This window comes from Salvelinus alpinus, chromosome 8, assembly GCF_045679555.1.
Source record: "Salvelinus alpinus chromosome 8, SLU_Salpinus.1, whole genome shotgun sequence".
In the NCBI taxonomy this organism is placed as follows: Eukaryota; Metazoa; Chordata; class Actinopteri; order Salmoniformes; family Salmonidae; genus Salvelinus; species Salvelinus alpinus.
In genome coordinates, this window is record NC_092093.1 from 44,748,431 (window position 1) to 44,771,148 (window position 22,718).

General features: G+C 42.8%; 1 protein-coding gene across 2 annotated transcripts in view; it reads right to left on the reverse strand.

Annotated features, from left to right (window-relative positions):
• Positions 1 to 22,718, reverse strand: part of LOC139583200 (ectonucleotide pyrophosphatase/phosphodiesterase family member 1-like) — a 67,543-nt gene that overhangs the window by 30,319 nt on the left and 14,506 nt on the right. For both annotated transcript variants that reach the window (XM_071414031.1, XM_071414032.1), the window contains exons 6-13: positions 21,935 to 22,032; positions 19,004 to 19,083; positions 18,431 to 18,550; positions 12,066 to 12,175; positions 11,796 to 11,861; positions 9,982 to 10,054; positions 2,089 to 2,197; positions 467 to 598 (exon numbers count right to left, since the gene is read on the reverse strand). In XM_071414031.1, the coding sequence (XP_071270132.1) occupies positions 467 to 598; positions 2,089 to 2,197; positions 9,982 to 10,054; positions 11,796 to 11,861; positions 12,066 to 12,175; positions 18,431 to 18,550; positions 19,004 to 19,083; positions 21,935 to 22,032 (788 nt within the window). The remainder of the gene's footprint in view (positions 1 to 466; positions 599 to 2,088; positions 2,198 to 9,981; positions 10,055 to 11,795; positions 11,862 to 12,065; positions 12,176 to 18,430; positions 18,551 to 19,003; positions 19,084 to 21,934; positions 22,033 to 22,718) is intronic.

Here is a 22,718-nt window from a genome sequence, read left to right on the forward strand (position 1 = left end):
TTCCAATATACTCGGAAGCGGTGGGTGGTGTGAGAGTCGGACTACCTCGTCTCCGCCGGCTGTCTTGGAGCAGTCTCTGTGATAAGTGGAATTGCCTTGGGGGGGGGGGGGGGGGGTACGAACGAACGAAGAATCCAATTCAGGAAAGTCATATTTCTGATCGAAATGCCAGTGAGTTACCGCCGCTCTAATATCCAAGTTATTTCTGGCTGTATATAATAATGCAAAGGACATTCTGAGCTAATAAGGTGAGAAATAACACAAAAAAACAATACGTAATGCAAAGTTGCTTAGGAGCCATGAACAGGGTGACCATGTCTATCGGCACCATCTTGTTATATATCATCAAAGGGTAAGGGCCAAGTGGAAGGAAGCAAATTGGAACCAGCTGTAACACTGGATGGAATTGAAATGTAAGGGCAGGAAGACAGTTGAAAGTGACACGTTATCATCAACAAAAACTCACAGGAGTAGAAGTCTTCAGGGACTCTCTTGGGTCGGATTCGTGCAGCAGGGCCTTGGACAACAGTGAAGTCATCCACGTTGTCCTGGTACGAGTTCACGAATGCAGCCTTCTTGCAGGACGCTTCCTCCATTCCTGCAATTACAGTACATGCGCACACACACACACAGGTCAACAGTAAAAAAAAACAGTCACTGTTGTTTGTATTGTTGTTCCTGGCAACTGGGCAGTCAGAGCAATAGCAAGCAGAGTGAAATGGAGGACGAGAAACAACAGTATAGGACTTCAAACGGCACCATAATTACACGGTCTTATCTGTACCAGATTTCAGAGAGAGAACAAAGCTGCAACAGAGGAAGTTCATATACAGTATGTCAGCATACTATATACTTGAAATTGTTTACACTGACTATTGATACTAGGATTCCATCCTCATTTCATAATCAATGAATTTCAAAAGCAGATGTGAAAACGACAACCTTTTCATGACAAAAAATAAATAAAAGCCTAAATAAAAGGATATTCCCATATGCTGTATATCACCCACCAACCAACAAACCCAACATCAAAATTACAACCCTGCAACGTGGAGCTTATTACAAGGCCAGTTGAGCGGCCAGCAGCTATCGGCTCATCCTTTACATGCGTAATTACAAGACTAGCCACGTCACATGTAATGCAGATGTTGCGTGCATCTTCTTCACAGACCTCTCCCCTGTGAACCTCCCTGGCTTCCTCACGCTCAGCTCACAGTCATGGTGTTTCAACGTTCACACTGACCTCGTTTTTCAACGGTTTCCGCTCTGGCATGCGATTTCCACGCATCAGGTGCTAGGTCTCAGCAAAGGCTGAGTATGTATGGCAGACAGTAAACATTCAAACTCCCCCCCACAATGGAGGGCCCCAGAGCAGAGGCTATAGCTTAGAGAACAATATGGTAATATAGAAGAGTTCTACAAAAATATTGTGGGTCTTGTGGTAATATGCAAATATTGACTACGATGCTAAGTGCTATGTCATTTGTGCTACTAGTACAATAAAAGCTGTTGCATGTAAATTAAATGACTCAATAAGCCAGTTTGATAGTGGATTACTAGGTTATGAGGACAGTAATGTAGCCATTATATAATAGCTAAGGGATGTTTGTCATCATTCTCCTGGCAGATACTGACTTGCGATATGAGCTCATTGTTTTTATGGTTCACTAAGGAATGGAGGAAAATCTTTACTTCATCTCTTCTTCCCTAGACCTCTTTCATGTTGAGTAGTAGCAGATCCTCACGATTGCATCCCTTCAGATTTACAGCAGAGCCATAAAATGAAGTACTTCAACACTTATCTTTCACGTCAAAAGACGTTAAATGAGTCCATTTCCTCCGCCTCCCTGGCTTCCACATTGTTTTCTAGTGCTTTTGTCCTGTACTGTACTTTTCCTTTCCGAGGCCCTTTGCGCCACAAGGAATAAGTCTATTCACTTTCCCATCCTACAGTATCTACCGTTAAATCTGAATGCTGTGTATAAATTAAGGATGCTGAATCTACTTTTGATCGCAGTGACCACAGACTAATACAGTACTGTCTGTGTACAGTGGGATCTGACTGTGTGTTGTGGCAACACTGCTCACCGTGGTCAGACAGGAGCACCAGGTTGACACAGTGGTGTAGGTTCTTCTGTTTCAGGCCGTCCATTAGAAATCCCAACAACCTGTCTACGTTCAGCAGGGCCTCAATCACCTGCAAACACAGTCATTCAATTCAAATAACATTTATTTTCTCCCACCTGAAAAAAAAAATACTATAGTATATTATATTTATATACTACAGTATTCACTGTAGTGTTTTTACAGACTTTTACAGACTACTGTAGTATTAGGTGTAGTGTTTTTGCGGATGACTGTAGTATGCTTCCCCTGCTGCTATTGGACCAGGTCTCTCTTGGAAAAGAGACATTATCTCAATGAGAAAAACCTGTATAAATTAAGGTAAAAACATTTTTAAAGTACTCAATGTAGTGTTTTTGCGAATCTGACTGTAGTACACTAGTATTCACTGTAGTGTTTTTGTGGACATGACTAGTATATTGTAATAAGACCTGCAGACTAGGGTTAGCTAAAATGGCAAAACTACCAGATTACGCCAATTACTGTTTAATGAGAACACCTCAACCAGAACATAAGACAGGTTCGTGACAGACCACCTATTGAGTTGGGTCAACAGTTCTGAGCAATGCAACGGATGAGACAACACCTTAGCAATTTTATTTTTATTTTATTACAATTGTAACATCTAAACGTTAGACAGGTTCTAGGCCAGGGTTTCCCAAACTCGGTCCTCGGGACCCTAAGGGGTGCACATTTTGGTTTTTGCCCTAGCACTACACAGCTGAGTGAGTGAGAGGTGCTTCGGAACAGCCGCGAGAAGGGAATTATAATATTCAGCCCAAGGGCACAGCGGCCATTGGCCGCGAAAGGCATTACGGCCACACTAGGGGGATGCCGCTGGGAAATTCGAGGCATTATCAAGTGCTTGTCAAATTGGGAATGAGAGATGGATGAAGTATGTACAGCCTACGCAACAAACAAAGCAGAGCTCATGCCTTCCATGTGACTTTTTTCAAATCAGCATTGGAGTTGCATCATGCAGCCTTAGAATGTATTAAAAAAAAATCGAAACATATAGCCTAACGTTTGTATCACAACTATAGTTGCATAAATAACTCTAAATTAAGCATATATACAACTGGTCAAAGGTTTTAGAACACCTACTTATTCAAGGGTTTTTCCTTTATTTGTACTATTTCCCACATTGTAAAATAATAGTGAAGACATCAAAACTATGAAATAACACATATGGAATCATGTGGTAACCAAAAAAGTGTTAGACAAATCATAATCTATTTTATATTTGAGATTCTTCAAAGTAGCCAACCTTTGCAATGATAAATAAATAAAAGTACGTGGACACCCCTTCAAAATAGTGGATTTGGCTATTTCAGCCACACCGTTGCTGACAGGTGTATAAAATCGAGCACACAGCCATGCAATCTCCATAGACAAACATTGGCAGTAGAATGGCCTTACTGAAGAGCTCAGTGACTTTCAATATGGCACCGTCATAGGATGCCACCTTTCCAACAAGTCCTCAAATTTCTGCCCTGCTAGAGCTGCCCCGGTCAACTGTAAGTGCTGTTATTGTGAAGTGTAAACGTCTAGGAGCAACAACGGCTCAGCCGTGAAGTGGTAGGCCACACAAGTAACCAGAACGGAACCGCTGAAGTACGGGTCTGGGCTGTTTTTCATGGTTCTGGCTAGGCCCCTTAGTTCCAGTGAAGGGAAATCTTAACGCTACAGCATACAATGACATTCTAGACAATTCTGGGTTTCCAACTTTGTGGCAACAGTTTGGGGAAGGCCCTTTCCTGTTTCAACATGACAATGCCCCGTGCACAAAGAGAGGTCCATACAGAAATGGTTTGTTAAGATCGGTGTGGAAGAACTTGGCTGGCCTGCACCGAGCCCGGACCTCAACTCCATGGAACACCTTTGGGATGAATTGGAACCCCGACTGAGAGCCAGGCCTAAAAATCGCCCAACATCAGTTCCCAATCTCACTAATGCTCGTGTCTGAATGGAAGCAAGCCCCGTCTAATAGAAAGCCTTTCCAGAAGAGTGGAGGCTGTTATAGGAGCAAAAGGGGGGACCAACTCCATATTAATGCCCATGATTTTGGAATTAAACATTTGACAAGCAGGCGTCCACATACTTTTGGTCATTTCGTGTATCTAGTGGAAGTAACTGATCTAAGAAGTAATTTTGGTGTACTCTTGTACAGGCCAGGCATCACAGGCTGAAATGACATTTTTGCATCTACCTATCCATTTTGAGTTAGCATTTTGGTCCATTAATTAGTATTTTCAAAAAGCTAACATAGAAATGTCAAACTTGATAAATGTATACTTTCTTTAGTTTATCATACTACCATCAACATTTTAATGAATTTTAACCACAGTAAAATGGACATACACTACCGTTCAAATGTTTGGGGTCACTTCAAAATGTCCTTGTTTTTGAAAGAAAAGCAAAATTTTTGTCCATTAAAATAACATAAAATTGATCAGAAATACAGTGAGGCCACTATTAATGTTGGAAATGACTATTGTAGCTGGAAATGGCAGATTTTAATGGAATATCTACATAGGCGTACAGAGGCCCATTATCAGCAACCATGACTCCTGTGTTCCAATGGCACGTTGTGTTAGCTATTCCAAGCTCATTTTAAAAGGCTAATTGATCATTAGAACACTCTTTTGCAAGTATGTTAGCACAGCTGAAAACTGTTCTTCTGATTAAAGAAGCAATAAAACTGGTCTTCTTTAGACTAGTTGAGTATCTGGAGGGAGCATCAGCATTTGTGGGCTCGATTACAGGCTCAAAATGGCCAGAAACAAAGACTTTCTTCTGAAACTCGTCAGTCTATTCTTGTTCTGAGAAATTAAGGCTATTCCATGCGAGAAATTGCCAAGAAACTGAAGATCTCGTACAACGCTGTGTACTACTCCCTTCACAGAACACAAACTGTCTCTAACCAGAATAAAAAAGAGGAGTGGGAGGCCCCGGTGCACAACTGACCAAGAGGACAAGTACATTAGAGTGTCTAGTAGGGCTGGGCGATATGGCCAAAATATTATATCACAGTATTTTAAAAACATTGGACGGTATTTTAGTTTTTTAATAATAAAAGTTCTACATTTGCTTTACGAGTAGTGAGTGATCCTAGGGTGGCAACACATACATTCTAAGTGATTTCAATGAGTCTTTCTCCATTATGATTGTTTTATACTGTTCAAATCAACTTGAACTAGGGCTGGGCGATATATTGAGTTTTTTCCCCCCGATATATTCGAGTTTATGTTTTAGAGGCTTTTTCCATATCGCACTATCGCAAGAATTGAGGTTCTGTTATAATGTTGTAACGTTTTACAAATGCAGCATTTCACTGTCTCTTCTCTGTCAGCCCAATGTTGAATCATGTCCTAATTGCGTGCCAACACGTGCAGAGGTTGTCCACCATCACAAGCTTAGACAGCCTTTCACAAATCGTATCCACGCCGGAGAAGTGTAGCGGCGGTAAGAGTTCCACCAAAATCGAAAGTGAGGAAGCCAGCTCAAATCAAATCAAATGTTATTGGTCACATACACAGATGTTAATACAGCAGATGTTAATGCGAGTGTAGCGAAATGCTTGCAGCTCAGCATCTCTTGAGGATGAAATCACCCCCAAAAAGGGCAGCAATGTTTTTTCAGTAATATGGAAGTGGTTCGGGTTTAAGAGGTCTGATATTCAGCAAACGAATGTCCTGTGTGTCGAAAGACAATTGCTACGAAAAGCAACAACACAACCAACCTCTTCCATCACCTGCAGCTGAAACACGCAGTGAAATGGGAGGAATGCGTGAGACTAACATGCTGACCAGACACGTCGCAAAATAAATTTAGAAATCCATGTTATTCAATTATTGCACCCACACTGCTCGTGCACGCCAACAAGCATCTGCGTTGCCAAGGGCTAAAATAGAAGTCATTCCTATTTCTGACGCAGATCGCGCTGCAAGTCCTGCCTCTCCCATCTCCTCATTGGTTTATAGATGCAGGCACCCATGTGCCATCTCCTCATTGGTTATACCCACGTGGGTGATTGAAAGACAAAATGTTTTGCCGGTCGTCGTGGTAATACTATGAAAGTGTAGATGCCAATCACCATATAAATTCAAAGATGAAAAAGCCTGGGAGGAGAGATGACTAGAAACGATTCGGTTGGCCTTTTTATGTGTGGAGTAATTGTCGGAGTAGAGGACCTTGTGCATTTCATGTAAAATAACAACTCAATGTTTATATCCCAGGACAAATTAGCTAGCAACAGCAAGCTAGCTAAATAGGACAAATTAGCTAGCAAGTGCAAGCTAACTAGCTAAATTGCCATACACGTTTAATGCTTTTCGACCTGTCCCCAAATTAATGTCATTGGTTCAGAGTTCGTTTTGATATTTTAACCTGCTTGTTGTGATCGCGTTTGGTGTAGCGAGATAATAAAAAAAAAATGTATGCACGATAGCGCACGCGCGCAGCCGGTTTGGGTTCCGTGTAAGCAATTCCGATTCCAGTCGCCCGATTCCCAAAACGTCTGCTAAAAGACAACCATAGCCGCATCCTTTTCAAACGTAATCCCTTATTACAAGAAAAGTTTGAGGTGGAAGGAGATAACGGATGCAGTGACCTATTACATAGCGAAATATATAGTTCCAATCTTTACAGCAGAAAAGCCAGGCTTTAAAAAGCTGCTAGGTACAGTTGACCACATATCAACTGCCAAGCCGCAAGTATTTCACGAACGAAGCCCTGCTGCGATTATACACTGCTACACGCGAAAGAGTCGCAGAGAAGCTGGCTAGTGTTTCTTATTTTTCCACAACAGCCGATCTATGGTCTGCCAATCCAAAAGCAAATAACCACAGGCTGTTTTAATCATAACAAATTAGCATTTTCAAACAAAATTATTATATAAATGACTAATTCAAACAGCTAGTAGTCAAACATTCCTAAAAAATAGAATAGATGTGTGGAGGTCATTTGTTTTGCACAAATAGGCCTCGAGGCTTTGTATATTTTTTAAATTTTAATAAAGAAAATTCAATTAAGAATTATGTCATGGCCTTTTTTGATTTGTTTAGAGAAAAACAAGAAATTGAGAGATTTTTGGACGATTCACGATAAATGTTTTTGTTGTTGTTGAGATATTACTTTTAGGCCATATCGCACAGCCCTAACTTCAACCAAAACAAATTTCTGCACTTATCATTTCTGCATTTCCTGAACTCATTTGCAGTGGTGGAAAAAGTAACAAATTGTCATACTTGAGTAAAAGCAAAGATATGTTAATAGAAAATTACTCAAGTAAATGTCACCCAGGAAAATACTACTTGAGTAAAAGTTAAGTATTTGGTTTTAAATATACTTAAGTATCAAAAGTAAATGTAATTGATAAAAATGTACTTAAGTATCAAAAGTAAAAACTATAAATAATTAATTTCAGATCACACCATTGTCTTGTTTTTATTTACGTATAGCCAGGGGTACACTCCAACACTCAGACCTAATTTACAAACAAAGCATTTGTGTTTAGTGAGTCCTCCAGATCAGAGGCAGTAGATGACCAGGGATGTTCTCTTGACAAGTGCGCGAATTGGAACATTTTCCTGTCCTGCTAAGCATTCAAAATGTAACGAGTACTTTTAAGTGTCAGGGAAAATGTATGGAGTAAAAAGTACAGTATTTTCTTGAGGAATGTAGTGGAGTAAAAGTTGTCAAAAATAAAAATAGTAAAGTAAAGTACAGATACAAAGAAATAAAAAGACTTAAGTAGTACTTGAAAGTATTTTTACATACGTACTTTACACCACTGCTCAATTGAGATCATTTCCACACTGTCATGTAGGGCTGCACGATATGGGCAAATAATCTAGGACTTATTTTAAACCAAATCTTGCAACTGCAATTTGACTTGTGAATTAGAGCAAAACTGTTGGAATCATGGAAATAGAATGACTATTGCAATTCTATAGTTAGAATATAATAGTGGGCATTTTGAATAGTGTTGATTGAGATGACAACAAATTAAAGTGCCAGGGAGGAGTTATTGTGACAGGGTAGGAACTAAAGTGTTGATAAGTGTTTCCTAGGGGATCCTATAATCTTTGGCTACATTGCATGTTCTCTTAGCTACTTCATGTAGCTAACATATTCTTGCTTTGCATATTCCTCTTTGATTTAGAAGATACTGTTGCACAAACAACATGCTGATTTAGGTCTACACCATCACTGGTATTATCAGGCTGTATTAGCTAGCTACGTTTGCTCTGACTCAGTACATTTATTAGCTAGTTATTAGCATTAGCGGCTAACAATTAGCATCTCACAAGATTTAGGGCAACTTGCTAAGAAAAGACAAACTTGTTGTTTGCTGATGTAAGAAACACAAACTAACAGTGTCATTATAGAACACTAGTGGATTTATATTAAGAAGCAAAGTGAAAACAGCATTGTTGTCATCGACATTGTATGTGCTGCGTTGACCATGCAGACTGAACGCAAGTGTCTCTTGGTTGAGGAACATCAAATGCGCTCCTTGAGTGACAGGGTGCGTGGCTAGGCCTGTGTAGAAAGTGGCACGGAGCGAGAGCGGAGAGAGATGACTCAAGTAGTGAAGTAAACTATAAAAATTGACATTACCCATGGCATATCACATTTAACAAACCAAACATTCAAATACCGGTATAGAAATTAAAGTAAAAACCCAAACCGGTCCCTGCATCAATACCGGTATATCATAAAATACGGTATACCGCCCTGCCCTAGTGTCTAGTTTGAGAAACAGACTCCTCACAAGTCCTCAACTGGCAGCTTCATTAAATAGTACCCGCAAAACACAAGTCTCATAGTCAACAGTGAAGAGGCGACTCCGGGATGCTGGCCTTCTAGAAAGAGTGGGAGGCTCAGATCGATGGATACTAAACTACATGATCGAGGGATACTACAGTGTGTAGTATAGTATTCTCCAGGATACTGCAAAATTCTATAGAAGGACTATACGATCGAGGGACACTAGTGTGGAGTATAGAATTCTACAGTTTACTACAGATTTCAATTGGAAGTACGATAGTATTCTTTAGTAAACTGTACTATTTTTTATGCGGGCCGAGGGGGAACTTTTTGTGGTGACGGATACATACAAGACTAATAACAACATAGAACACAACAACACGTTATAGACGGGTTAGCTAACAATGTCACAAAAACAATGTGCACGCTTCAATGGGGAAGAAGGCCATATGTTGTTGTGATTCTGGAGGCTAGGTGTTGTGATTCCAGATAGCAAGCAACAATTGACAAGAAACTACAATGTGGGGAATCGTAGGTGGCTAATTTCAGATAGTTTTTATCTTGTTCTTGATAACATGTCTTGTTTTGACTGATGTCACTGTGTCGCCTTTGTCGTAACCTAACATAGCAGGCGTTCTGAGCAGCGTTTTCTTTCTGGTCCTTAAGAGAAAAAAAATACTATTGGGGGAGGTTATCTTTTGCACCGTTGTACCAATCCAGTAAATGTGGAGGAGGAGTTAAGATGGAGTGTCGCCTTGTTAAAGTCCAAAAGTGGAAGTCCAAAAGATAACCGCGACTTCCATCTTAACTCCTCCTCCACATTTACTGGATTGGTACAACGGTGCAAAAGATAACCTCCCCCAATAGTATTTTTTTTCTCTTAAGGACCAGAAAGAAAACGCTGCTCAGAACGCCTGCTATGTTAGGTTACGACAAAGGCGACACACAGGCTTTCTTTCCATTTCCCCTGAAAACCTGTTGTTTCAGACAGCACAGAGGGTGCCTTTGCTGGGCCTGTTTTGATTGGTTATGAATTACTTCCTCAATGGATTGGTCGGTTTAATGAGTAGAGCTGGATCCTACCTGACTGCTCATTGGTCCGTATCGATGGCCAGCAGAGTCTGGTTCCTCCAGGTACAGAGTGTAGAAATCAGGCCTACGAGAGGGAAAAAAAAGGGACACAGATTACACACTCGGGTAAAAGAGTCATCTCAAAAGATGTACAGTGGGGAGAACAAGTATTTGATACACTGCCGATTTTTCAGGTTGTCCTACTTACAAAGCATGTAGAGGTCTGTAATTTTTATCATAGGTACACTTCAACTGTGAGAGACGTAATCTAAAACAAAAATCCAGAAAATCACATTGTATGATTTTTAAGTAATTAATTTGCATTTTATTGCATGACATAAGTATTTGATACATCAGAAAAGCAGAACTTAATATTTGGTACAGAAACCTTTGTTTGCAATTACAGAGATCATACGTTTCCTGTAGTTCTTGACCAGGTTTGCACACACTGCAGCAGGGATTTTGGCCCACTCCTCCATACAGACCTTCTCCAGATCCTTCAGGTTTCGGGGCTGTCGCTGGGCAATACGGACTTTCAGCTCCCTCCAAAGATTTTCTATTGGGTTCAGGTCTGGAGACTGGCTAGGCCACTCCAGGACCTTGAGATGCTTCTTACGGAGCCACTCCTTAGTTGCCCTGGCTGTGTGTTTTGGGTCGTTGTCATGCTGGAAGACCCAGCCACGACCCATCTTCAATGCTCTTACTGAGGGAAGGAGGCTGTTGGCCAAGATCTTGTGATACATGGCCCCATCCATCCTCCCCTCAATACGGTGTAGTCGTCCTGTCCCCTTTGCAGAAAAGCATCCCCAAAGAATGATGTTTCCATCTCCATGCTTCACGGTTGGGATGGTGTTCTTGGGGTTGTACTCATCCTTCTTCTTCCTCCAAACACCGCGAGTGGAGTTTAGACCAAAAAGCTCTATTTTTGTCTCATCAGACCACATGACCTTCTCCCATTCCTCCTCTGGATCATCCAGATGGTCATTGGCAAACTTCAGACGGGCCTGGACATGCGCTGGCTTGAGCAGGGGGACCTTGCGTGCGCTGCAGGATTTTAATCCATGACGGCGTAGTGTGTTACTAATGGTTTTCTTTGAGACTGTGGTCCCAGCTCTCTTCAGGTCATTGACCAGGTCCTGCTGTGTAGTTCTGGGCTGATCCCTCACCTTCCTCATGATCATTGATGCCCCACGAGGTGAGATCTTGCATGGAGCCCCAGACCGAGGGTGATTGACCATCATCTTGAACTTCTTCCATTTTCTAATAATTGCGCCAACAGTTGTTGCCTTCTCACCAAGCTGCTTCCCTATTGTCCTGTAGCCCATCCCAGCCTTGTGCAGGTCTACAATTTTATCCTTGATGTCCCTACACAGCTCTCTGGTCTTGGCCATTGTGGAGAGGTTGGAGTCTGTTTGATTGAGTGTGTGGACAGGTGTCTTTTATACAGGTAACGAGTTCAAACAGGTGCAGTTAATACAGGTAATGAGTGGAGAACAGGAGGGCTTCTTAAAGAAAAACGAACAGGTCTGTGAGAGCCGGAATTCTTACTGGTTGGTAGGTGATCAAATACTTATGTCATGCAATAAAATGCAAATGAATTACTTAAAAATCATACAATGTGATTTTCTGGATTTTTGTTTTAGATTACGTCTCTCACAGTTGAAGTGTACCTATGATACAAAGCATGTAGAGGTCTGTAATTTGTAAGTAGGAAAACCTGCAAAATCGGCAGTGTATCAAATACTTGTTCTCCCCACTGTAAGTGTTTGGTCTGTCCTTCAAAATTAGGATTACAGTATATAATGGTTATGAGATGCATAATATACCTTTCCCCTTGAGGCAAATTCAGCCATTGAAATATGGTTGAGATTCTCTCCTCGAATGGGATGTTCCTGGTAGAAAGAAACACTTTTATTCTTAGTATCACTATGGATAGCTTGAACACACTACATTGCAGAAAAATGCTCCAAATAACAGTCATATTTTATATAAAAAATTTAAAAAATGGTATTCGTTATAGGATCATTAGCTATCTTATTAGATACTCCTCTTTATTGTGCCCACAAACAGGACATATCATTATGCAAGTCTCTCACCTGTCATACATCTTCCAGAAGTCGGGCAATCTTCCGTTGATGGCCACATCAGCACCCGGCCAGAAGAATGTGGCTGACTTCAGCTTATTGTACATGGCAGTGAGCCAAACCTACAGAGAGAGCAAGAGTGCGAGGGAGATAGAGGTGAACTTGTAGTCAAAAGAGCATCAGAGTCCTATACACAGCTAATTTCTCATTCATTCTAATACATCAAAATAAGCAATACCTAATCCATTAAGCTAAAGATTTTTCCCCCCAATAAACGTATCAAAACTGACCTACATATGGTTCATTACATACTGTATATCATTAAATGATGTTCATTTGATCAGACCAAGCAGTACTATCCATTACAGCTTAAGATTTTTCCTAACGAGTGATATAGAATTGGCCTACTTACTGTATATGTTAATCAATAACACTATTTATGGTAATCTTCCTGACTGCGTTCACACATGGATAATTACAGTCATGAGCATGTTTCAAGTTGTATTAGTCATATGGATACACACGTGGTATACTGTACACCGTCCAGCAAAATGTTTACTCGCAAGGTCCTTCTCGACAATGCAACAACAAGAAATAATAAAAGATGATACAAACATAACGTAACTGGCTCAGTAGAATATAACAAACATTTGAGCATAAGTATACTACAGGAGGGCACAATTTCATAGTCCAATATTTACACGTGTTTTGGGGAACATTTTGGGATTTTTTAAAAAAATTATTCAGTATTTAGCAATGATAATAAGAGTCTGGTAGCAGCAGTTGCAATGTGTGTGAGCATGAATGTATATACACACACACACAGAGTACAAAACCTTAGCAACACATTCCTAATATTGAGTTGCACCCACTTTTGCCCTCAGAACAGCCTCAATCTGTCAAGGTATGGACTCTACAAGATGTTGAAAGCATTCCATAGGGGTGCTGGCCCATGTTGACTCCAATGCTTCCCACGGTTATGTCAAGTTGGCTGGTTGTCCTTTGGGTGGTGGACCATTCTTGATACACACGGGAAACTGTTGAGCATGAAAATCCCAGCAACTTTGGCGTTCCTGACACACTCAAACCGGTGCGCCTGGCACCTACTACCTTTCCCCGTTCAAAGGCACTTAAATATTTTGTCTTGTCCATTCACCCTCAGAATGGCATACACAAACCATGTCTCAATTGCCTTAAATATCCTCTTAAGGCTAGGAGGCGCTATTTTCACGACGAGATGAAAAGTGTGCCCAAAGTAAACTGCCTGCTACTCAGGCCCAGAAGCTAGGATATGCATATATTTGGATAGAAAACACTAAAGTTCCTAAAACTGTTAAAATTATGTCTGTGAGTATAACAGAACTTATTTGGCAGGCGAAACCCCGAGGATAAACCATCCAGGATTTCTTTTTTTGAGGTCACTCTCCTTTCAATGGGTTTTCTATGTGGATCTAGATTTCTAAGGCACTTGCTTGCAGTTCCTATCGCTTCAGGATTGTGTCTGGGGAACAATACCAAAACATTTCTGCAGCATTGAAGGTCCGCAAGAACACAGCGGCCTCCATCATTCTTAAATGGAAGAAGTTTGGAACCACTCAGACTCTTCCTTGAGCTGGCCGCCTGGCCAAACTGCAATCGGGGGAGAGGCGCCTTGGTCAGGGAAGTGACCAAAAACCCAATGGTCACTGACAGAGCACCAGATTTCCTCTGTGGAGATGGTAGAACCTTCCAATAGAACAACCATCTCTGCAGCACTCCACCAAATCAGGCCTTTATGGTAGAGTGGCCAGACGAAGCCACTCCCCCGTAAAAGGCACATGACAGCCCGCTTGTAGTTTGCCAAAAGGCACCAAGACTGAAGTCTTTGGCCTGAATGCCTACGGTGAAGCATGGTGGTGGCGGCATCATGCTGTGGGGATGTTTTTCAGCGGGGAGACTAGTAAGGATCGAGGGAAAGATGAACGGAGCAAAGTACAGAGAGATCCTTGATGAAAACCTGCTCCAAAGCGCTCAGGACCTCAGACTGGGGTGAAGGTTCACCTTCCAACAGGACAAAGACCCTAAGCACACAGCAGAGACAACGCAGGAGTGGCTTTGGGACAAGTCTCTGAATGTCCTGGAGTGGCCCAGCCAGAGCCCAGACTTGAACCCAATCGAACATCTTTGGAGAGACTTGAAAATAGCTGTGCAGCGACGCTCCCCATCCAACCTGACAGAGCTTGAGAGGATCTGCAGAGAAGAATGGGAGAAACTACCCAAATACAGGTATGCCAAGCTTTTAGCGGCAAACCCAAGAAGACTCGAGGCTGTAATCGCTGCCAAAGGCGCTTCAACAAAGTACTGAGTAAAGGGTCTGAATACTTATGTAAATGTGTAAATTTCTGTTTATTTTTAATACACTTGCAAAAAAATCTAAAACGGGTTTTTGCTTTGTCATTATGGTTTATTGTGTGTAGGTTGATGAGGGTAAAAAACAATTTATTCCATTTTAGAATAAAGCTGCAACAAAACGTGGAAAAAGTCAAGGGGTCTGAATACTTTCCAAATGCACTGTATGCGAGTGTACGTCTGTGTGATTGCGTGAGTGCATGTGTGCTAAGGTGCGGAGAATCGGAGCAGGTGGTCAAGTCCAGTTCAAGTGTTCAGCAGTCTGATGGCTTGTAGATAGAAACTGTCTCTGAGCTGGTTGGTATCAGACCTCTTGCTCTGATACTGTCTGCCCAACAGTAAGGGAGTGGACAGCTTGTGGCTGGGGTGTGTGGGGTCCTTCATGATGCTGTGGCCTTCCTCAGGCACCGCTTCGAGTAGATCTCCTGGATGGGTGGGAGCACGGTCCCAGTGATGTACTGTGCCGTCTTCACCACATGCTGGAGGGCCTTGCGGTTGTGGACGGAGCGATTCCCGTACCTGGCCGTGATGCAACCGCTTAGGACGCGCTCGATGGTGCAGCAGTAGTATTTGGAGAGGACCCGGTGTGGCATGTCGAATGTCTTCAGCCGCCTTAAGTAGAAGAGACAATGTTGCACCCTCTTGACAAGAGTGGTGGTGCTGGTCCATGACAAGTCCTCGGTGATGTGGATGCAGTGGAACTTAAATCTGCTGACTCTCTCTACTGCAGTCCCATTGATGTGGATGTTCCCTCTTCTACTTCCTGTAGTTAACAATTAACTCATTTACTTTGCTGATGTTGAGGGAGAGGTTGTTGTCCCGCCACAATGCCAGTTCAATTACCTCCACCCTATTGGCTGACTTGTCGTTGTTGGCTGTCAGGCCTAGAACCATGGTGTCGTCTGCAAACTTGATGGAGTTGGTGTTGTGCAAAGCCACGCAGTCATAGGTGAACAGGGAGTACAGCAGAGAACTGAGGACACAATCCTCACAGCCTATGGTCTGCCCATCAGGAAGTCCAGGATCCGTGCTTGGAGGGAACAATAGTGTTGAATACTGTGGTCAATGAACAGCATTCTCACATAGGTGTTCCTCTTGTACAGTTACGGCTGTGTGAATAGCGATGGAAATGTAATCTTCTGTGTATCTGTTAGACCAGTAGGCAAATTGGAGTGGGTCCAGTGTGCCTAGCATGCTGGCCTTTGTGGGCCATGACCAGCCTCTCGAAGCACTTCATGATGACCGGGGTGAGTACGACGGGCGATATTCATTTGGGAATGTCACCTTGGAAGCACAGCCGCGAGCTGCCCAGTGAAACGGGCCTACTAGACAAGCTAAATTACTTCTATGCTCGCATCAAAGCAAGCGACACTGAAACATGCATGACAGCATCAGATGTTCTTGACTACTGTGTGATCACGTTCTCCGTAGCCGATGTGAGTAAGACCTTTTAAAACAGGTCAACATGCACAAGGCAACAGGGCCAGACGGATTACCAGAATGAGTACTCCGAGCATACCCTGACCAACTGGCAAGTGTCTTCACTGACATTTTCTACCTGTCCCTGACCGACTCTGTAATACCAACATGTTTCAAGCAAACCACCATAGTCCCTGTGCCCAAGAACACGAAGTTAACCTGCCTAAATGACTACCGACCTGTAGCGCTCACGTCTGTAGCCATGAAGTGCTTTGAAAGGCTGGTCATGGCTCACATCAACACCATTATCCCAGAAACCCTAGACCCACTCCAATTTGCATACCGCCCCAACAGATCCACAGATGATGCAATCTCTATTGCACTCCACACTGCCCTTTCCCACCTGGACAAAAGGAACACCTATGGTAGAATGCTATTCATTGACAACAGCTCAGCGTTCAACACCATAGTGCCCTCAAAGCTCATCACTAAGCTTAGGACCCTGGGACTAAACACCTCCCTCTACAACTGTATCCTGGACTTCCCGACAGGCCGCCCCCAGGTGAAAAGGGTAGGTAACAACACATCCGCCACACTGATCCTCAACACGGGGGCCCCTTAGGGGTGCATGCTCAGTCCCCTCCTGTACTCCCTGCTCACTCATGACTGCATGGCCAGGCACGACTCCAACACCATCATTAAGTTTGCCGATGACAATGGCTGTCACCGACAACGATGAGACAGCCTATAGGGAGGAGATCAGAGACCTGGCCGTGTGGTGCCAGGATAACAACCTCTCCCTCAACGTGATCAAGACAAAGGAGATGAATGTCGACTACAGGAAAAGGAGGATCGAGCACGGCCCCATTCTCATCGACGTGGCTGTGGTGGAGCAGGTTGAGAGCGTCAAGTTCCTTGGTGTCCACATCACCAACAAACTATCATGGTTCAAACACACCAAGACAGTCGTGAAGAGGGCACTACAAAACCTTTTCCCCCTCAAGAGACTGAAATGATTTGGCATGGGTCCTCAGATCCTCAAAAAGTTTTACGGCTGCACCGTCGAGAGCATTCTGACTTGTTGCATCACTGCATGGTATGGCAACTGCTCAGCCTCCGACCGCAAGGCACTACAGAGGGTATTGTGTACGGCCCAGTACATCACTGGGGCCAAGCTTCCTGCCATCCAGGACCTCTATTTTCTTTTTACCTTTATTTAACTAGGCAAGTCAGTTAAGAACAAATTCTTATTTTCAATGACGGCCTAGGAACAGTGGGTTAACTGCCTTGTTCAGGGGCAGAACGACAGAATTGTACCTTATCAGCTCAGGGATTCGAACTTGCAACCTTTCGGGTACTAGCCCAACGCTCTAACCACTAGGCTACCCTGCCGCCCTATACCAGGCCGTGTCAGAGGAAGGCCCTAAAAAAATTGTCAAAGACTCCAGCCACCCTAGTCATAGACTGTTCTCTCTGCTACCGATGCACTATTGTAAAGTGGTTGTTCCACTGGATATCATAAGGTGAATGCACCAATTTGTAAGTTGCTCTGGATAAGAGCGTCTGCTAAATGACTTAAATGTAAATGTTAAATGTACCGCACGGCAAGCGGTACCAGAGCGCCAAGTCTAGGTCCAAAAGGCTTCTTAACAGCTTCTACCCCAAAGCCATAAGACTCCTGAACAGCTAATCAAATGGCTACCCCCCAGCCCCTCTTTTACTCTGCTGCTACTCTCTGTTTATGATCTATACATAGTCACTTTAACTCTACCTTCATGTACATATTACCTACATGTACATTGACTCTGTACCGGTACCCCCTGTAGGGTATATACTGTTATTTTACCGCCACTCTTTAATTATTTGTTACTTTTGTTTATTTTCAAAACTGCATTGTTGGTTAAGGGCTTGTAAGTAAGCATTTCACTGTAAGGTCTACCTACACCTGTTGTATTCGGCACGTGACAAATAAAATGTGCTATTATGTGGAGCTGAGCAATTCGGCCACCTCAGAGAGATAAAGAGGAGAACTGTCACTGAAAACAACTGCCTAACACACTTTTTTCATAGAAAGCTCATTAGAGTGCATCATGATCAAAGACCCATAACTACTGTTCTCACTCAATACTTTATATATCATTATATCCAGTGTGTTGTGACAAGGCTGAGACTTTGTATGAGCGCCATTTTCTCCTCGTCAGTTGGTATTTCTCAGTCGATGTTTAGATGTGTGCAATAAGTATACAGAATGTTATTATTTGGCACAGTTCTGTAATGTCATTATGTCCTATCATTAGGGTTTTTAGTAAACACAGTACAGGGGAACTGTAGTTCAGGGAAACTTCCTCAATAACATTCATCTTCCTCATCCATTTTTCCAGCTCCATGTTTTGCAGAGGAAAAGTTCACTAATCCCTGTCTGTGGCTCCTTGTCTAAGAGTACGCATGTCATCCCAAGGCCCCCTCTTCAGGTCACAAGTTCAATTTCACAAAACACTAGGGCCACATTGCTAAAAACAATAAGCTGTACCAATAAACAAATGTATTCGTATTCCAATGTATTCACTCACTGGTTCTCCTTGGTACCATTTGGCGTTGAATTTCTCTGCCACTTTCAGACTGAAGGAGGCGTTGCGGGTCACATCGTACATCTTGTTGTCCACGATCCCATGGGACTCTGGGTAGAGACCCTGTGGGAGTAACACACACAGCGGTTTACACACCCGGTGCTTTGACAGCTGCAGGGCTAAGTGGGCTTGTCCTCTTTATTTTTACATCTACCGTTGAACTGACTTCATCATTTCATCACACGGAGCCACAACACTGCGTGTCTGGTGGTTAACTGAAAGGGTTGGGTAAACCAGTAGAGCTAAAAATCACTGCCCAGAGTTGCACATTCGAACCACAGTTTCTCAACAGAAGCAGCATGTGCGAGCCATCAAGCCACTAGAGGAGTTTTTGGGGGGGATCATTCGTGGTAAGTGACTGTACTAAGATGGATAAGGTGATTTAAAAAAAGAAAAGAAAAGTGGATTCCAAAGAGTGAAGCAATTTTCAAATAAACAAGTTGTGTATACAATACTTTACCAAAGTAACTGATGCCTGACTGGTTACATATAAACTAAGAGGAGCGAGACCCTTACAGTCACAATGGTGTAGTGGTTGGGGAAGGTCTTGGTGGGATAGGCAGGTCTCATGTACGGGGTAGTGGTGCCACAGTTGCCTGAAATAGAATGAAGTCAAATCAAATAAAAAAGAAAAGCTGCCAAAGAAACAGCTGTGATAGGATCATTTACCTAAACAGAATAACTTCCCTGAAATTGTTTGAAAGGATGTCAGACTGCCAAACACGCAAGTAGCCAAAGAAACAAGGAGCGCGTTCCTCAGCCCAGGCGTTGCCGACGTCTGCCAGATCTTACAAAGCCTGGATAGGTATTTTATGTATCAGCTAACCACATATGTTATAGCAATCTGCCAGTCAATAATGTGGCACGCAACCATTGGTTGATGCATACAACGTCTGAGCCGGGGGAACACAACCAAGCTCATGACTGGCTGAGTTCAAACCGGGTCTCATGCATGTCACAAGACTGTTTCAACTAGAGAGATGTTTTTTTGTTGCATGGGCTGCATCTCATTCCACTGCATCTGCCGGCTTTACGCATCTGTGGTGGAAGGTGGCCGAGCTACAGTTGTGTTTGTCAGACCAGGAGATCCGGGAACCAGTTTTTAAAAAATCTATCATTTAAGTACTTTAGTGCCCATCCCCAAAAATCTTATACTGTATATAGGGGAGAGTGGGTAAGTTGAGCCACCCTCGTTTCTAGGAAACCATACGCAAAATGAATTATTTAATTTTGTGTAAATATTTAGGAAGAGGTCATACACTCAATGTACAGTGCATTCGGCAGACCCCTTGACTTTTTCCACATTGTTAAGTTACAGCCTTATTCTAAAATTGATTCAATTGTTTTCCCCCCCTCATCAATCTACATACAATACCCCATAATGACAAAGTAAAAACAGGTTTGCAGAAATTGTTGCCAATTTATTTAAAAATAAAAAACTGAAATAACACATTTACATAAGTATTCAGACTGTTTACTCAGTACTTTGTTGAAGCACCTTTGGCAGCGATTACAGCATCGAGTCTTCTTGGGTATGACACTACAAGCTTGGCACACCTGTATTTGGGGAGTTTCTCCCATTCTTCTCTGCACATCCTCTCAAGGTCTGTCAGGTTAGATGGGGAGTGTTGCTGCACAGCTATTTTCCGGTCCCTCCAGAGATGTTCCATTGGGTTCAAATCGGGCTCTGGTTGGGCTACTCAAGGACATTCAGAGACTTGTTCTGAAGCCACTCCTGCATTGTCTTGGCTGTGTGCTTAGGGAACGTTGTCCTGTTGGAAGGTGAACCTTCACCCCCAGTCTGAGGTCCTGAGTGCTCTCGAGCAGGTTTTCATCAAGGATCTCTCTGTACTTCGCTCCGTTCATCTTTCTCTCAATCCTGACTAGTCTCCCAGTCCCTGCCGCTGAAAAACATCCCCACAGCATGATGCTGCCACCACCATGCTTCACCGTAGGGATGGTGCCAGGTTTCCTCCAGACGTGATGCTTGGCATTCAGGCCAAATAGTTCAATCTTGGTTTCATTAGACCAGAGAATCTTGTTTCTCATGGTCTGAGAGTCCTTTAGGTGCCTTTTGGCAAACTCCAAGCGGGCTGTCATGTGCCTTTTTACTGAGGAGTGGTTTCCGTCTGGCCACTCTACAATAAAGGCCTGATTGGTGGAGTGCTGCAGAGATGGTTGTCCTTCTGGAAGGTTTGTACCATCTCCACAGAGGAAGTCTAGAGCACTGTCAGAGTGACCATCGAAGATTCTCCCCCGATTGCTCAGCTTGGCCAGGCGGCCAGCTCTAGGAAGAGTCTTGGTGGTCCCAAACTTCTTCCATTTAAGAATGATGGAGGCCACTGTGTTCTTGGGAATCTTCAATGCTGCAGACATTTTTTGGTACCCTTCCCCAGTGCCTTGACACAACCCTGTCTCAGTGCTCTACGGAAAATTCCTTCGACCTCATGGCTTGGTTTTTGCTCTGAAATGCACTGTCAACTGTGGGACCTTATATAGACAGGTGTGTGCCTTTCCAAATCATGTTCAATCAATTGAATTTATCACAGGTGGACTCCGATCAAGTTGTAGAAACAGCTCAAGGATGATCAATGGATAACAGGATGCACCTGAGCTCAATTTCGAGTCTCATAGAACAGGGGCTGAATACTTATGTAAATAAGGCATTTCTGTTTTTTTATAAATGTCTAAAAAACGGTTTGTCATTATGGGGTATTGTGTGTAGATTGCTGAGCAACATTTTTTATTTAATCCATTTTAGAATAAGGCTGTAAAATGTGGAAAAAGTAAAGGCGTCTCAATACTTTCCGAAGGCACTGTATGTATACAGATGTTTGTTAGAAAGAATACTATATTTCCTCTGAAGGAGTGATGTAAAAAATGGCTCAACTTACCCCACTCTATCCTACGACAGACACTTCAAAGCAGACTTCCTTTTGATGTACGTTTTGACTATCAGTTATGCTATTCGATACTTTCTATGAGCCAATAGCAGTAAGGCCAAATTCTATCTTTCATCAAATGATTTATTTATTCTAAATCAAATAGCTAAATGATCCTTGGTATGATCATCTTAAAACAATTCCAAATGTTAGCCCGGTATAAACCCAGGCTCGGGTACGATAGGAGAATCATTTTACAAGGACGGCTCGTAGTAATATCTGGAACGGAGTGAATGAAATGGCATCAGACCATGTGTTTGATGCATTTGATACCGTTTGCGCTCATCACGCTCCAGTCATTACCACGAGCCCATCTTCCCCAATTAAAGGCGCCACCGACCTCCTGTGATTTATTGTGACCAGAAAGAGACATCTCTAGTTGCTTGTAATCGGACTTCACTTCAACCGGAAACCACATTTGTACCAGAAAAATCATTACAACGTCTCATTCCAAATGTTGCCCTCTACGCCAGAAAACAATGGTGTGCTTGGGGGACCGACTTACGTAATTTGTTGATGACTGGAAGAAGACTGCCATAGGCCTTTAAATAACCTGCCCGGAAGCCATCCATAGACACCAGGATCAGAGGGGGTTTGGAAAAACTGGAGGACACAAACAAAGCCAGAGAATGAGCTGTATTGAGGTTACATTTAGAAACTTTTCTAGGGGGAAACAGAATATACATTTTCCCTGGAAAGCATGAATCTAAAACCGTCTAAGTCTGGCACAGTGGAGATGTTTACAGTGGAAACAGTTCCAGTAGCTGTGCTGTGACTTTGTGGGGGAACACAAAGCAGCCCTTTGTTTGGGGGGGGAACTGACGTGAATGGACTGGGTGGGGAGAGGCAGGATGGATTCAGGCGCACACAGACACACAGCGAGAGGAGGGGAGGGGCAGGGGAGGAAGAGGCATGTGGCTAGATGGCTGCATCCAAGATGAATCAGATTAAGCCTGTGGGTTACACTGGGTTCCCCCTTTCCCTTAAACTGAAACTTTCCCCTTCCCTTTTTGAACAGAAATACAATGCAGGATAAAGACAAATATCTGTTGGAACACAACTGTTGCTCTTTCTTTCCCCCTCTTTTCTTCCACATAACAGATAACTGAGGCAGGGGTAAGTGATATATTATAGTTATTTAAGTCTCTCTGTGGTTCTGTAATAGGCGTATTAAACTTATCTATACATCATGACAGAGAGGGTCATACCAGGGTCCTATAAACACTTATACAATTAGAAAACCACTAATTATAAAACCACTAATAAAATAAACCCTAAATTGAAGTTAC